Here is a 14,605-nt window from a genome sequence, read left to right on the forward strand (position 1 = left end):
AAGAGCATCATTGCTAGAAGGAAGATGCCCTATATGCCAGGTGCAGTGGCTCACGCCTGTAATCCCAACACTTTGGGAGGCCGAGACGGGTGGATCACAAGGTCAGGAGATCAAGACCATCCTGGCTAACACGGTAAAACCCCGTCTCTACTAAAAATATAAAAAATTAGCCGGGCATGGTGGCGGGTGCCTGTAGTCCCAGCTACTCGGGAGGCTGAGGCAGGAGAATGGCGTGAAGCCGGGAGGCAGAGGTTGCGGTGAGCCAAGATCGCGCCACTGCACTCTAGCCTGGGTGACAGAACGAGACTCTGTCTCAAAAAAAAAAAAAAAAAAAAAAAAGATGCCCTATTTGATGTCAGATGGTCAGCTGAAGCTGAATTTACTTAAATGCTAATACAAATTTTTCGTAGCAGCCAAGCAATACTTTTCCTTTATGGAACTAGCACTTTTTACTCTACCTTCCCACAGCTGTAGAGGCAGAGCCTAAAAAAGAAGAAAGTAAACATATGGATCATTTATTTTGACTCCCTTCTTTTCATCAAAACAAGACCGCTTTACAGGAATTTCTCCCACTTTACGATGGGGAAACTAAGACCAGAAAATTAGGCAGACTGTTTTCACACAGTCAGATCACATGACAGTTTCTAAATTCAGTCTCATTTGACTTAGTTGCTACTAAGCTACACCTACCTGCCCTTGCTGCCTTAGTCCCTGATTGGCTTACTGGAATTTAAGTAGCAGCAGATCAGGGAAAGCAAATCCATCTACTCTCATTCTCTGAAACAAGCAAACAACCAAGTGACAAACTGTACCAAATTAGCACCTCCTTCTACCTTCATTATTGCCAACATTGTTCTGCCTCACAGCAGACTTCAAACTTTGGAGCCATCTTTGACTTTCTCCTGCTATAACTGGTCGGTTACTAAGTCCCATTTATTCTTCCTTAATTCTATCTTTTATATCCATTGTTTTCTTTATCTTCCTACTGTCAACATGCTACCTCTTTACCTGTTTCTTACACCATTTTGCTAACTTCCTGATGGTCTCCCTGCCATTAATCTCTCCTTCAACTAATCATACTTACTGCTCCTATTAAGACTCGAGAGGCAGTGTGGGGTAGCGGTTGAGAGTCTGGGGTCTGTAGCCCAAAGGCCTGCATTCAAATCTTCAGGTTTCCAACATACAATTTGATTTTGTGCAAGTTACTCACTATTTGTTTCACTTTTCTCATCTTTGGAATGAAAATAATGATAACCTTTTCCTAGGATTGTTTTGAGAATCAAATCAGTTAATATATAAAGCAAATGTTGAAAAATGTCTGGCACAAAGTACTTAATAAGTGTTCATTGCTGTTAGCATTGTTACCATCAGTATCAAAGCATATTTTGGTTATGTAATTTCAATTGGAGCTGATATTTTTATAAAAATATCAAATCCATGTTCTCTGAGTTTGTAGGCCAAACATTGTAGGCTAATACAAAACATGGAAAGGATAAGAATATGATTGAAGGCACATGATATTGGGACCGAAGAAGACTAAAAGCCCACATATGCCTAAGGGTTTTGTTCCTTGTCCATCTGGGACCAAGGGCACCCTGGTGAACAGGGCCCCTATAAGCTCTGCAAAGTATGGCCAGGAGAGCAAGTGCATGGTCACTAGTAGCTGCTCAAAGTAGCTTTATGGCTTTTTTAGTCATCAGGGAGACCAAAAAACTACTCCCTAAACGTAAAATGATAGAAAACGTGCTTCAGTGCTAGTGATGGCCAGTTACCAGTAAAAGGAAAGGAAAAATAAAGTGGGGAGGGATTTGGAGACAGAGGTAGAGGCAGAAATGAAGGCAGAAAAATATATAGAGAAACTCAGAGTGATTCCCACACAAACATACACAAAGAGACCTGCAAATTCATGGAGACATAGACTTTGATGTGATTAGCTTCCGCTTCTGTGGCCTTTACCTGGACTCTTTAGATACATTGTTTCCAAGTCTACCCCTAGGTATATATGTCATATATACCTAGCCTATAAACCTTTTCTCACACCATTCTCTCTTTACTTTTCTCACACCATTCTCTTTCTTTACTCCTTCCTTCCTTTCTTCTTTCCCTTTCTTTCTTTCTTTCTTTCTTTTTTTCTTTTTTTTTTTTTTTTGAGACAGGGTCTCACTCTGTCGCCCAGGCTGGAGTGCAGTGGCATGATCTCGGCTCACTGCAACCTCTGCCTACCAGGCTCAAGCGATTCTCCTGCCTCAGCCTCCTGGGTAGCTGGGATTACAGGCACGTGCCACCACCACCATGCTAATTTTTGTATTTTTAGTAGAGACAAGGTTTCGCCATGTTGGCCAGGCTGGTCTCAAACTCCTGACCTCAAGTGATCCTCCTGCCTCTGCCTCCCAAAGTGCTAGGTTTACAGGCCTCAGCCACCATGCCCGGCCACTTTTTCCTTTTAGTGTCAGTTCTATGTGTGCTTAAATTTACACATGAATGCACACACCTATACATACATTTTTTTCATGTGTATTTCCTCTACTGTGAAGCCTTCATTAAACACTGTAATCATAAGAGTTTAAAGTTTTTTCTTCTTCCAGTGAACACCTCCAGAACTTAATTTCTTTTTACCTACCTAAAATCATGTGCTGGCTTTTTCACCAGCAGTAGTTTTCAAGGTTCTATGTTGAGTTTCAGACTGTATTGTAAGCTTTTTGTGAATAGGTGGCGTGTTTTATAGTTGCCATGTGAGTACTGAAGAAATAGCAGGACAATTTGTATAATAATACCCTGACCAGATAAAAAAAGAAAAGTGAGTCATAAGTGATGAGACCTACAAAAATACAGTAACAGGTAGATATTTCATCATACTTTTGTATATCTGCCTGTGAAAAGCATGAAAGCATATAGGAGGATTAGTAGAAGGCAGAGGTTCATGTTTGGAGAGGCAGATGTTCATGGTTAACGGGCAAATTCGAAGAAGAAAAATAATGGACTATGTCTTGATTCTGTATTAGAGTAGATATGGTCTGCCCAACAGCTCATCTGCTGCTTTTGAAAGGTACTTTGTGGTTTAAAAACTTTTGTTTATGTCGTCAAATTCTCTTCATGTTATCTGCAGATATGTTGGTGTCTAATCTGTACTTGGCATTTGTATTTAAGGAAGTAGGCTATACATACAAAAACAAATATAATTAGGAATGTTAATAATTTATTTTCACTGTGTGCATGTGTCTGTGTGTGTTCATGTGTGTCTACCTCTCCCCCACCTCCCTTCCAGAATTCATTTTGTGAAGGAAAACTAGTTGAGTAACTTGGAGCTATAGGAAATTAAAAACTAAAACAATTATTATCATAGTAAGTATACCAAGTGGAATATTTAATGTGCACCAGTGCTATGAAACAAGTAATGAAAACCAAAGTTGAACTGTATTGAAGAAAACCAATATAGAATTCTTGCATAATGTACTTGAAAGTAAGTTCATGTGATTTTACTATCATCTAATTACTTAACATCAGCATCTGTCAAGTAGGTGAAATTCTTTAGAAATTCTTTAGAGTATATATAAATAATATATTTTATGAATAGAAATCATAAGTTTAAAAATTATTAAATGCTCAATCAGAGCTAGTCTTCTGATTTCAAACAGCATAGTAATAGGTAATTTCTTAGGAAATTTTCCAGTTATATTTTCTGTCATCAGGTACATCTTTTATCTGTGGCCCAACTATTCACTCAACTCAATTTCATGTTTATAAATTTTCCTAGTTCACCTCAGGGACAGATTTTGGCAGTTTGAATGCTATTGATGGCTAATGATTATGCAATTAACATATAGCAACTGTTCACCTTCTATAATATTTTATTAATGCCATAAGGATGATTTATTTTTTAAAAACCTGTATAGCCAACTGCTTTTTAAACTTTGATAAAATATTTCTTTGGAATGTTTAAAACAAAAAAGATTTTTAAAATCCCAGAGCAAACTGACTTTATGCAGAAATGTTACAGTGTTGTCTGTGAAATTATCCCCACTAAAGAGATAAAATAAGAGGCATTAAATGTATATTCTCATAGAGTATTTCTTATCTTACAGATGAGCTCTGTGAAAATGTTACAGCCTCGTCTCAGTAGTATCCTGTTCAAGCTCACATTTGAAGAACACGTAAACAACATCAGACCAAGCATCATAGCAGTAACTCTTGCCTGTGAAGAACTGAAGAAAAGTGAAAGCTTTAACAGACTTTTAGAGTTAGTTCTTCTTGTTGGAAACTACATGAACTCAGGCTCAAGAAATGCCCAGTCTTTGGGATTTAAGATCAACTTCCTTTGTAAGGTAAGATGACATTTTATAATGCTAATTTACAGCAGTAATCTTCTTGTCTATGAAAGGTGATACTGCAAATAGCAATCGTACATAAACCACAAAATTGTATGCTTAAAAAGGGTGAATTTTCTGGGATGCGAATTATATCTCAATTCAAACAAGTAATTTTTTTAAATCTTAGTAAAATCTAAAAGACTTGAAAATTCTTTTGGAATGCAGTACTTAACATTTGCTGATTACATTTTACTAAAGTTTATAGACAAAAAAATCCCACTTTTATAAAGTAGATGCAGTATTGGCGAGGCGCGATGGCTCACACCTGTAATCCCAGCACTTTGAGAGGCTGAGGCGGGTGGATAACCTGAGGTTAGGAGTTCGAGACCAGCCTGGCCAACATGGTGAAACCCCGTCTCTACTAAAAATAAAAAATTAGTGGGGCGCGGTGACGGGTACCTGTAATCCCAGCTACTCTGGAGGCTGAGGCAGGAGAATTGCTTGAACACGGGAAGGCGGGGGTTGGAGTGAGCCAAGATCACGCCACTGTACTCCAGCCTAGGCAACAGAGCAAGACTCTGTCTCAAAAAATAAAATATAAAATAAAATAAAATAAAATAGATGCAGTGTTGTATTTCCTTTACATTATTACTTATGTCTTTCTAAAAAGTATCTGACAAGCTAAATTTAATGAGATAAATAGCCAGAAATTTATTTTTGAATATAGTTTGCTTATTCTACTCTAAGATAATAATACTCTTCAATGTCAGGTATCTAGTGCATTAAATAAGAGATAAAAAAGAAAATTGAATAACAATCATCTTGTTTTGATTGGATCATTTAATAATATTTTTGAGACTTATGAAAAGCAAACAAAGAAACAGAGAAGCCCAAAAGTGCTTGTATATGTCCATTTTCAGGCTAGAGCAAACCACCTTATTCAAAGAAAAGATCTGTCTGTTATAGAAGCCTAAAAAGACTCTGAGGTGAAGGCCTGTAAGAAAGCTAGAGACGAAAATAAATCTGAAAACAAGCAATCTGTCTTTGACAACTCACCATTCTTTCACTTTTTTTTTCTCTCACATCTGAAAATATTGCAGAACTTTGGTTAGTTCTTGAAGTATATTATAATGAGAATCCCAAATCTAGCAATGGATATGAATTTCTTTTCTATACATGCGTTAAATTGATGTTCATTACATATACATGGACTAGCACTTTGATATGTATCAAAAATGATTTGATCTTGGTAGTTCTAACCCAAATAGACATAAAGATAACACTTATAGATAATAATAGAATGTACAATAGAATTGTGAGTATCTGTTTACTCCTGATATATTTTTGAGGGCTGTTAGGAAAGAGAACAAGGAAAATAGGGAAGATTATCTGGAAATGCTGGATTTTGTGAAGAAAACATTTTTACCCCCATCTTCTTGTGATATTTGGGGACATGTAAAATCATTTCATAATGCCAGAGGGAATAAGGCAATGCTTGTAATAAACTGTACTAAATCTTGCCAGATTTATAGGATAAAATAAAGTATTTAGGACTTTAGCATTGTATTGCATACCATATCCCCAATGTTAACAGAGTCATCTCTACCATGGTGCTACTTGCCTAGAGTATATGCTATATGCACACTGAGTGAATCTAAAAGTGTTCTTGCTTGACAGTTATAAAAAGATTATAAGTTAAAATATCATCAGAAATTTGTATTAGATGCCTATTTTGCATTTAATTCATATAAAAAATTTTAAACCATTCTAATTTGAAGAAATATGTACCTTATAAGTGTCTTAATTTCACACTATTCAAATTAATTACATGAACTGATTTCTTTGAAGCAAGAATGAATAAGTCATTTATACATAGGAACAAAAGATTATGTTAATCTCACCGAAGGATTTTACAGTTACATCTTATATTTTGGAGAGAGGCTTCTTTCTGTCATCTACCTGTCAAATAAAAGTTCTTCTACACAACGCTGATCTGACATCTATCACTAGAGGTATGCTCAAAGGATTCAGCACAAAGATTTTTGCCAACTTCAAATAAAATAAAAAATAATCTTGTGGGAAATACTATCATGTAGCAATAGGTGTTCCAAAAGTGAAAGAAGTGAAGGTTTTAAAATCTGTCCCCCAACTCACCCCCCACTTTTCAGTAAGATTTTTATCTTCTGGGAAATTTTCTAGGAAAACAGTTGTCATTTAGAAAGAGAAATATCATACACATGCATGATATTCCCACAATGTATAGGATTCAAAGGATGTTCCTGGAATACAAAGGATTGTGAGTAAATGTAAATGTCTAAAATGACAGAAATTTTCTGAAGCACATAGAAATAGTTAGCTTAGTTCTGTATTCTGTTTGAATTAGAATTAACTACTGATGTATGATTAGCTAGAATTGCTGTTTAATTTCAGTTGTATTATGAAAGATTACTTCGTTGATTTTTCTTAGTGATTGCCTTCTTAAAGAAAATAGCAAGGGGAATTTCCCTCATAGAACACTGATTATGGTTTTAAAATGATACCATTTACTCTCCTAAATTTTTCTAATGATAATTTCTTTTCTCAGTGATTTTAAAACTAATCCAGTGCTTTTAACAAGAAGCTATAGAGTATGTTAAAATATTCATCTAGGTAAAAAGGAGGCATGTGGTTAAACTTATCAGATGTATCTTGTAGTAAGGTAATATAAAAATTTCAGATGGTCACAATTGGCTGTTATGGTATTTGGGAAGAAAAGGAAAACAGATGGGTTAACCAAAATGTCAACACTAAAGGGTATTCATTATTGTAATTACTACCCTCACCACAAAATGCTTTGTTAATTTGCAGCAGTGAATTATCACTTTGTGAGTCACCAAACCAGTGTGCTGAACTGTAATAAAAATCATTTCAATGAAGATGTGCTCCCAATGTTAGCTTAGCCTGTTGGTTATTAAAATTCTAACCAATAGAAATGCTACACTTCAAGGCCATTTGTTTGTTGTTTTTTTTTTTTCAGTATGAAATAGCATATATAATCTGCATAAGGACAAAACATTTTAAAATACTTAGCATTCCCTCTATACTAAGCTTTCTGGGTTTATCAAATAAGGATCTTTGTTTATAAGTATCAGAACGTGACTCTGCCTGATTCAAGCAAAAAGTGAAACTTGCTGGAAGGATATGAAGTAACTAAGCCAGAAACTGAGGAAAGACTAAAGAACTTGCCCTTTAAAAGAACAGCAACTGTGACAGCTTTGAGAATTCAGGTAGCAGGAATGAATGAAAAGTCTTTTTAGGATGTTGCCTTTGGGATATATCAGCTCCAACCATTTTCCTTCTCCTTTCCCTATGTTTGATTCAAATTCAAATTATGAAGAGAGCCTAATGAGCCCGGTGTGGATTATAAGAACACCTCTTGTTCAAGGGAGAGCAAAAAACCTTGATTGACAGTGCTACCAAAACTACCTGCCATGGAAGATTGGTTATGCCCTAAAGCGTGCTGTTACGAAAGATAGGGCTACCAAAGGTTAGGAGCAGGTAAAGGGATATCAGGCAGCTATAAACAAATACAAAATAAAACAGATGATCTATTCATCGGAGGCCTACCAACAATAGAGAAGATACACAGAAACCTCAAGAAGCTTGTGGTACAGTTGAGTAGCCAGGAAATATGCATACACAATATTATGTAATGTCACAAGGTACACTGTCAATGAGGGCAAAAATAAATAGCCACTGAGATTAGCAGGAGTTCAGGGGAGGAGGGAATCTTTGGTGACTGGGCAGTGCTGGTAAATTGAAAAAGAAGAATCTTTAAGGAGAGGTAGGATTAAGAATCTATAACCTTACAAAAGGGGAGAACATTGTGGGCTTGGAACCTACGTTTTAATTTACACTTTGCCAATTACTAGCCAAATTTTCCTGACTAAGTCACTTACCTTCTCTAAATCTCAGTTTGAGATTGAATATTTCTTGAATATTTCTCCCTTCACTTCTTGTATCTTTTTTTGGATTTCCTTGCATTGGGCTTCACCTTTCTCTGGTGCCTCCCTGATTAGTGTAATAACCAACATCCTGAATTCTTTTTCAGGTAAATCAGGGATTTTTTTCTTGGTTTGGATCCCTTGCTGGTGAGCTAGTGTGATTTTTGGGGGGTGTTAAGGAACCTTGTTTTGTCGTATTACCAGAGTTGGTTTTCTGGTTCCTTCTCATTTGGGTAGGCTCCGTCAGAGGGAAAATCTAGGGCTGAAGGCTGTTGTTCAGATTCTTTTGTCCCATGGGGTATTCTCTTGATGTAGTACTCTCCTCCTTTTCCTATGGATGTGGCTTCCTGAGAGCCGAGCTGCAGCGATTGTTGTCTCTCTTCTGGGGTCTAGGCACCCAACAAGTCTACCTGGCTCCAGGCTGGTACTGGGGGTTATCTGCACAAAGTCCTGTGATGTGAACCGTCTATGGGCCTCTCAGCTGTAGATACCAGCACCTGTTCTGGTGGAGGTGGCATGGGGGTGAAATGGACTCTGTAATGGTTCTTAGCTTTGGTGGTTTAATGTTCTATTTTTGTGCTGGTTGGCCTCCTGCCAGGAGGTGGTGATTTCCATAGAGCATCAGCTGTGGTAGTATGGAGAGGAACCGGCGGTGGGCAGGGCCCTAGAACTCCCAAGAGTATGTCCCCTTTGTCTTCAGCTACCAGCATGGGTAGGGAAGGGCTATCAGGTGGGGCAGGTCTAGGCGTGTCTGACCTCAGACTCTCCTTGGGTGGGTCTTGTTGCGGCTGCTGTAGGGAATGAGCGTGAGGTTCCCAGCTCAATGGAGTTGTGTACTTACCGTGGATTATGGTTGCCTCTGCTGAGTCATGCAGGTTGTCAGGGAAGTGGGGGAAAGCCGGCAGTCACAGGCCTCACCCAGCTCCCACGCAATCCAAAGGGCTGGCCCCACTCCCACCATGCCCCCACTAACAGCAACGAGTCTGTTTCCAGGCAATGGGCAAACAGGGCTGAGAACTTGCCCCAGGCTACCCACCTCCGAGCTGTGAAAGAAAAGGGCTTTAATTCTTCCCCTGCCTGTAAAGTCTACACAGCGGATTCATGCCCTCCACTGAGTTCTGGCCAGGAGGCTTCTTGACCACTTCAAGTTGTTACAAAGATCAGCTGGAGACTTTCTTCTCCTTGTGGCTTTTCCCCTTGTGCCTCTGGCTGCCCTCCGGAAGGATCCCTATGATGCCAGGCAGGAATAGCCTGCTTAGGGACCCAGCGAACTCCCAGGGCCTTTCCCGCTGCTTCCTCTACCCCTATATTTTGCTTGGCTCTCTAAATTGACTCAACTCCAGGTAAGGTTGGAAACTTCTCCCTCAAACTAGACCTTTGGTTTCCCCAGTAGGGGTGTGTGTTCGGTGGTGGAGGATCTCCCTTTCCCACTTCGCAATTTCGGCACTCACAGTATTTGGGTCCTGCAGCAGCAGTCCCCTTCCTTCAGAGGGTCTGTGGGTCCTCTCGGGATTCCTGGTTTATCCCTGCAGTCGTTCTGGAGCTAAAATTCACAACGCAAGCCTCCGCACGCTTCTCTGTCCATCCGAGTTGGAGCTGCAGTCTAGTCCTGCTTCCCGTCTGCCATGATCCTCCCACAAATTCATAAACTTTCTTAAAACATTATGAGAGTTTTCTGTTTTTTTTTTTTTTTTAGCTCATCAGCTATCATTAGTGATAGTATATACTATATATAGCCCAAGACAATTCTCCTTTTTCTAATGTGGCCCAGGGAAGCCAAAAGATTGGATACCCATGATCTAGAATATCTATAACATGTAAAGCCTCATCTAGAGGCCATTACATGGTATTAGTGACAAAGTATCATACCAGCTATACAAAGGAAACATCCATCTCCATCCATTTCCCCCATAGAAATTGTTAGAAGGAAAGTAAAATAGGTTCAGCTTTATTGTGAAATAGAAAATTACCCCAGAAAATATGCTTTGTAAAGAAAAGTGACTGCTGTCTATGGTAGTAAAATTTGGAAATCTGTAATCCACACACACAAAAGAATCTACAAAAGACCTTAGAAAAAAGTCATATGTAAGTACACACAAAGTTTCTCAGTGTCTAATCATTTCTAGCTAAAATAATGTGGACTGTGTCCATATAAACTCAGAATGTCAGCATATGAATACATCTAGTCTAACCTCTTCAGTCCACAAGTGAGAAAACTGATGCTTGTAGAAGCAAAATACTTTAGTCAGTGTATTGTTCAGCTTGGACTGACATAACAGAAACCATAGGCTGAGTGGCTTAAAGAGGAGAAATTTATTTTTTCACAGTTATAGAGACTGAAAGCCTAAGATCAAGATGCCAGCAGGGTTGTTTTCTGGTGAGGTCTCTCTCCTTGGGTTACCATATGGCCACCTTTTCACCGTGTCTTTACTTGGCATTTAATTTACTGTTTTCTTCCCCTTTGTCCTTCACAAGACTCAGAACTTGTCAAATTTGGATGTATATTTTATTCTGCATTATATCTCCAGTGTCTATTATATGTGAAGCTCTCAATATATTACTACAGATTGAAAGTCAGACAATTTGATTAAATAGAGGATTTGTTATTAATACTCAGCATGTGTTAACTTGTTTTTTAAGTGAGAACATTTTGTTCCTCAGAGATATAAAGGGCGTATTTTTGCCAGCAAAACTGTTGAATATGTAACTGTAAGATTTTTTATGCTTTATTTGTAAAGACACAAAAATGTGTTGTTTGCTGTAAATCCAAATCAGCAACTCATTATTAAATATGGGTTATTAAATAAATTAACATGAGACTATTAATTTAAAACCAAAGATATTTTAGAAAATAATCACTATAGGATGTACCGAAAGGGAACCTAGCAACGATCAATAAATCCTGGTCGACAGTCCATGCATTTGTTTGCCTGTGTTTTTATAGTTTATAAAGTGTTTTCCTTGTGATTCAGGGAGGTTAAGTATTATTAACCCCATTTTGCAAATTAGAAAACTAAAGTCCAGTGAGGTTATATAATTTGTCCAAGATTCAAAAACTAGTAAAGGTCCAAGTTGGGGCTTACATACAGGTTTTCTGTTTACAAAATTGTGTAGCACCCTGCCTCTTATTGCATTGTAACAATGTTTGGTTATACTTGGCTCATTTCAAGGAAGCATTATAGAACCAACTCTGGCACTTAAACAGTATTCTGAAAATGGAGAAAACCTCTTGTGAATTTTCTTGGCTCTCTGGCATGAAACTTAGAATCTATCTTTTTTATTTTAATTCAGCTTGGTGTAACTGTAGGCCTATCAATAGGAAGTTTCTCATCTTGTAATAGATTTTAATGTATCCAAGCAGCAGAGCCTATATATTTGTAATAAAATAGCATCTAATAATTTGAATAATTATGGAGCTATCCCTTGGTGTTGTATAGACTGTCAGAGTATTTTAGTTTTGTGTAGGCAAGGTTGACTGCTGTTTTCAATATTTTACAAATGAGGATCTGCTCTCCAGAGAGATGGCTTTACCCAAGATCACTCAGTGATGATGGCAGAGTTAGGATCCAGCTTTTCCTGGGACTCAAACAAATGATTTCAGTGGATCATGCTATTTTTAGAATTTTCATTGACTCTTTTGCTTCACTGAAATATACTTTTTCCTATCAGACAATAGTTAGCATTAACTGAATTTGAGGGAGATACGGTTGATAATTTGCTGAGAAGAAAATGACTTCGTGGGTTATAATTTGTCTTGAAAAAAATTCTGTGAAAGGGAAGATTAGACTCTTGATCATTTATGGAGGGGGATGAAATGTTAGGCCCTATTTCCAAACTTTTCTTTTTCTCCTTGGGGGTCCTTTAAACTTTCCTTTCTGTGGAGCTATTTGCGGGAAAGAGTTTTCATTTGGTGATCTCTCCTAGTCACTGTTTGCTAATCAGTGATATAAGATTCTATGCTACACCAAATGCAAAGGAACATATTCATGGTACTTTGCATTTAAAAATGTCGTCATATAATACAGTGACATGCTGTACCATTTGTTCATAATTCATGACCAGTGGATACAAACATTTCAATTTAAGGGTCTGTCTGTGCCTCATTATATTACGTTGAAGCAAGAATATTCGCTATAGTTTAGACCTCTGAAATAACTAAGCACCATAGAATGACACAAGAACAGGATATCATTCTTAATTTTAAATAGTTTCCTTTGTTCAGCTTATGTGATGGTTGACCTTTATTTAAGTCCATTGTGTTTCATTGTACTGTGCTTACTGGGCTCTCATCATTGAGAACCACTGAATAGTTTCTTGAGCTTAAAGATGAATGTTACACTGTTGTGATACTATGTCAGTGGTGACATTCTGGATTCAGTTTCTATAATTGTGTCACGGGTTTTTGTTTCCTACACTTTTTCATGTAAATTAATACACCAAAATATGTAATTTTTAAAAGGCAAGCATTAATACTACTTAAGTTAGTAAATCTAGAAGTATTTAAATGTATAGAACACTAAATTTTTTAAAGGAAAGAATTCTCCATAAGGTCTTTTAATTGCTGTATGTTATTCATTATGTATTCTAATGCACATGCCGCTGATGTGTGCATATGGACTTGTGCACGTAGGCAAATGGTAGTAGTAGAAGATTGCTTCAGTCATCTGATTTTTCCACTAAATCAAGATACTTGGATACCAGCTCAGAAATCCAATCCTAAGTCCTCACCTCTAATGCCCTTCATTGCCATTTAAAATCTGAACCAAACACAGGCCACTTATTTTGAGTTTATCTTCTTTAAAATGCAGCCCTCTAAGAGATGGAAACAGACTATCATGGCTCCTTGATTTTGTAATCCTATGAATACGCTACTGTGTGCTTTGAAGATTGTCCTTCAATTAGCAAGTCAGTGCTTTGTCCCACTTCTAAGATGTCAGCTACCTGTTCTTGTCTGTCTGTGTAGTATAGTGGTGCACATACAGACTGACTACTTAAGTAGAAAGAAAACTTAATGAAGGTAATATGTGTCTCTGTCTTATGAGGTGCCATCTTCTAAAATGATAGCCTCAATTTTTCCAAATGGTCATACGTCTTCTAGATTTATATTAATGTGGAGATGCATTATATCTTTCTTGTTCTCTGTAGCCTACATTAAGAAATTGAAATGAGAGAAAACACTAACTTTGTGGTAAGCTAATTACAGCAGAGGGAAAAATATATGATCATGTCAGGCATAGGAATTAACAAAGTTTATAGATGTACTTTTAAAAATTGCTATAGTTCTAAAAGCTTATGTGTCTCAAAATATCTTTTTGAAAACTTGAGCTCTGAGTAAAAGAAACTAACTCACACCTTTATTCTCCTCCTTGCCTCTTAAAATATAGAGGTCCCATGAGCTTATTTAAAGATTTTTTTCTCTAAGTTGAAATATTCATTAATTTACATTCATTGCTGCAAATTAGCTAGTACTTTAAATGTAACACTTGTTTGTTTTCTCAGAATTTGATTACATCTGTTTAGACAAAATCATCACATTTACAATACTATAGGTTGTGTGAAAACTTGATTATACTCCAAAATTTTCAGTTTATTAAATTCTCTAGAGAACAATAGTTTGTAAACGTAATTTGTCTGATGCAGACTTGATTAGTATTCCTTGTCAATGCTGACTGCTTTGGAGACTCATGGGATTTTTTTCTATTATTCTTATGTATGTTAAAATTTTCTGTTGCCTATTACACACACATACACACACACACACACCTCCCTTTACCTGTGATTATTAATATTGTGAAGCCTATGCTGCTATCTCTGATTTTAACTTATATGTTACAGTTATGTCTGCCTCCTAGATATCTAGATAACTTGCTGTGAGGTGTATAGATGTATATATAGAGAGGACATACTTGCCTTGAGTACTAGTAATGCCTCGTTATTATACACCCCTCTGCAAACACATGACCTTTTTGTTATGGAAGAGATTTCAACTTTTGAAAGTTTTGTATTAGGGGAAGGACCAAGGAAAATAAAATAAGAGCCAGACCAAGCCAAAAAGGGTGTGTGTGCATATGGGTGTTGAGTAAGAGAGACAGGGAGATAGACAGAGACAGAGAGATTGAAACACAGAATGAGAGAAAGAGAATGAAAGAGTGAGAAGGGTTGGGGTGGTTTTCATAATTGGATAATCAGAGAGAAACAGGATTGAGTTAAATGTTCCTTTGTATACATCAGTTGACTCATAAAGAGCATTGAAAAATGCAAACCGGCCGGGCGCGGTGGCTCACGCCTGTAATCCCAGCACTTTGGGAGGCCGAG

General features: G+C 37.4%; 1 protein-coding gene across 7 annotated transcripts in view; it reads left to right on the forward strand.

The window, feature by feature from the left end:
• The window catches only part of DIAPH2 (diaphanous related formin 2), a 905,937-nt gene that overhangs the window by 430,603 nt on the left and 460,729 nt on the right, over positions 1 to 14,605 (forward strand). For all 7 annotated transcript variants that reach the window (XM_054544831.2, XM_054544832.2, XM_054544829.2 and 4 more), the window contains one exon: positions 4,083 to 4,322. In XM_054544831.2, coding sequence (XP_054400806.1) covers positions 4,083 to 4,322 — 240 coding nt within the window. The remainder of the gene's footprint in view (positions 1 to 4,082; positions 4,323 to 14,605) is intronic.

Source organism: Pongo abelii, chromosome X, assembly GCF_028885655.2.
Source record: "Pongo abelii isolate AG06213 chromosome X, NHGRI_mPonAbe1-v2.0_pri, whole genome shotgun sequence".
Lineage (NCBI taxonomy): Eukaryota > Metazoa > Chordata > Mammalia > Primates > Hominidae > Pongo > Pongo abelii.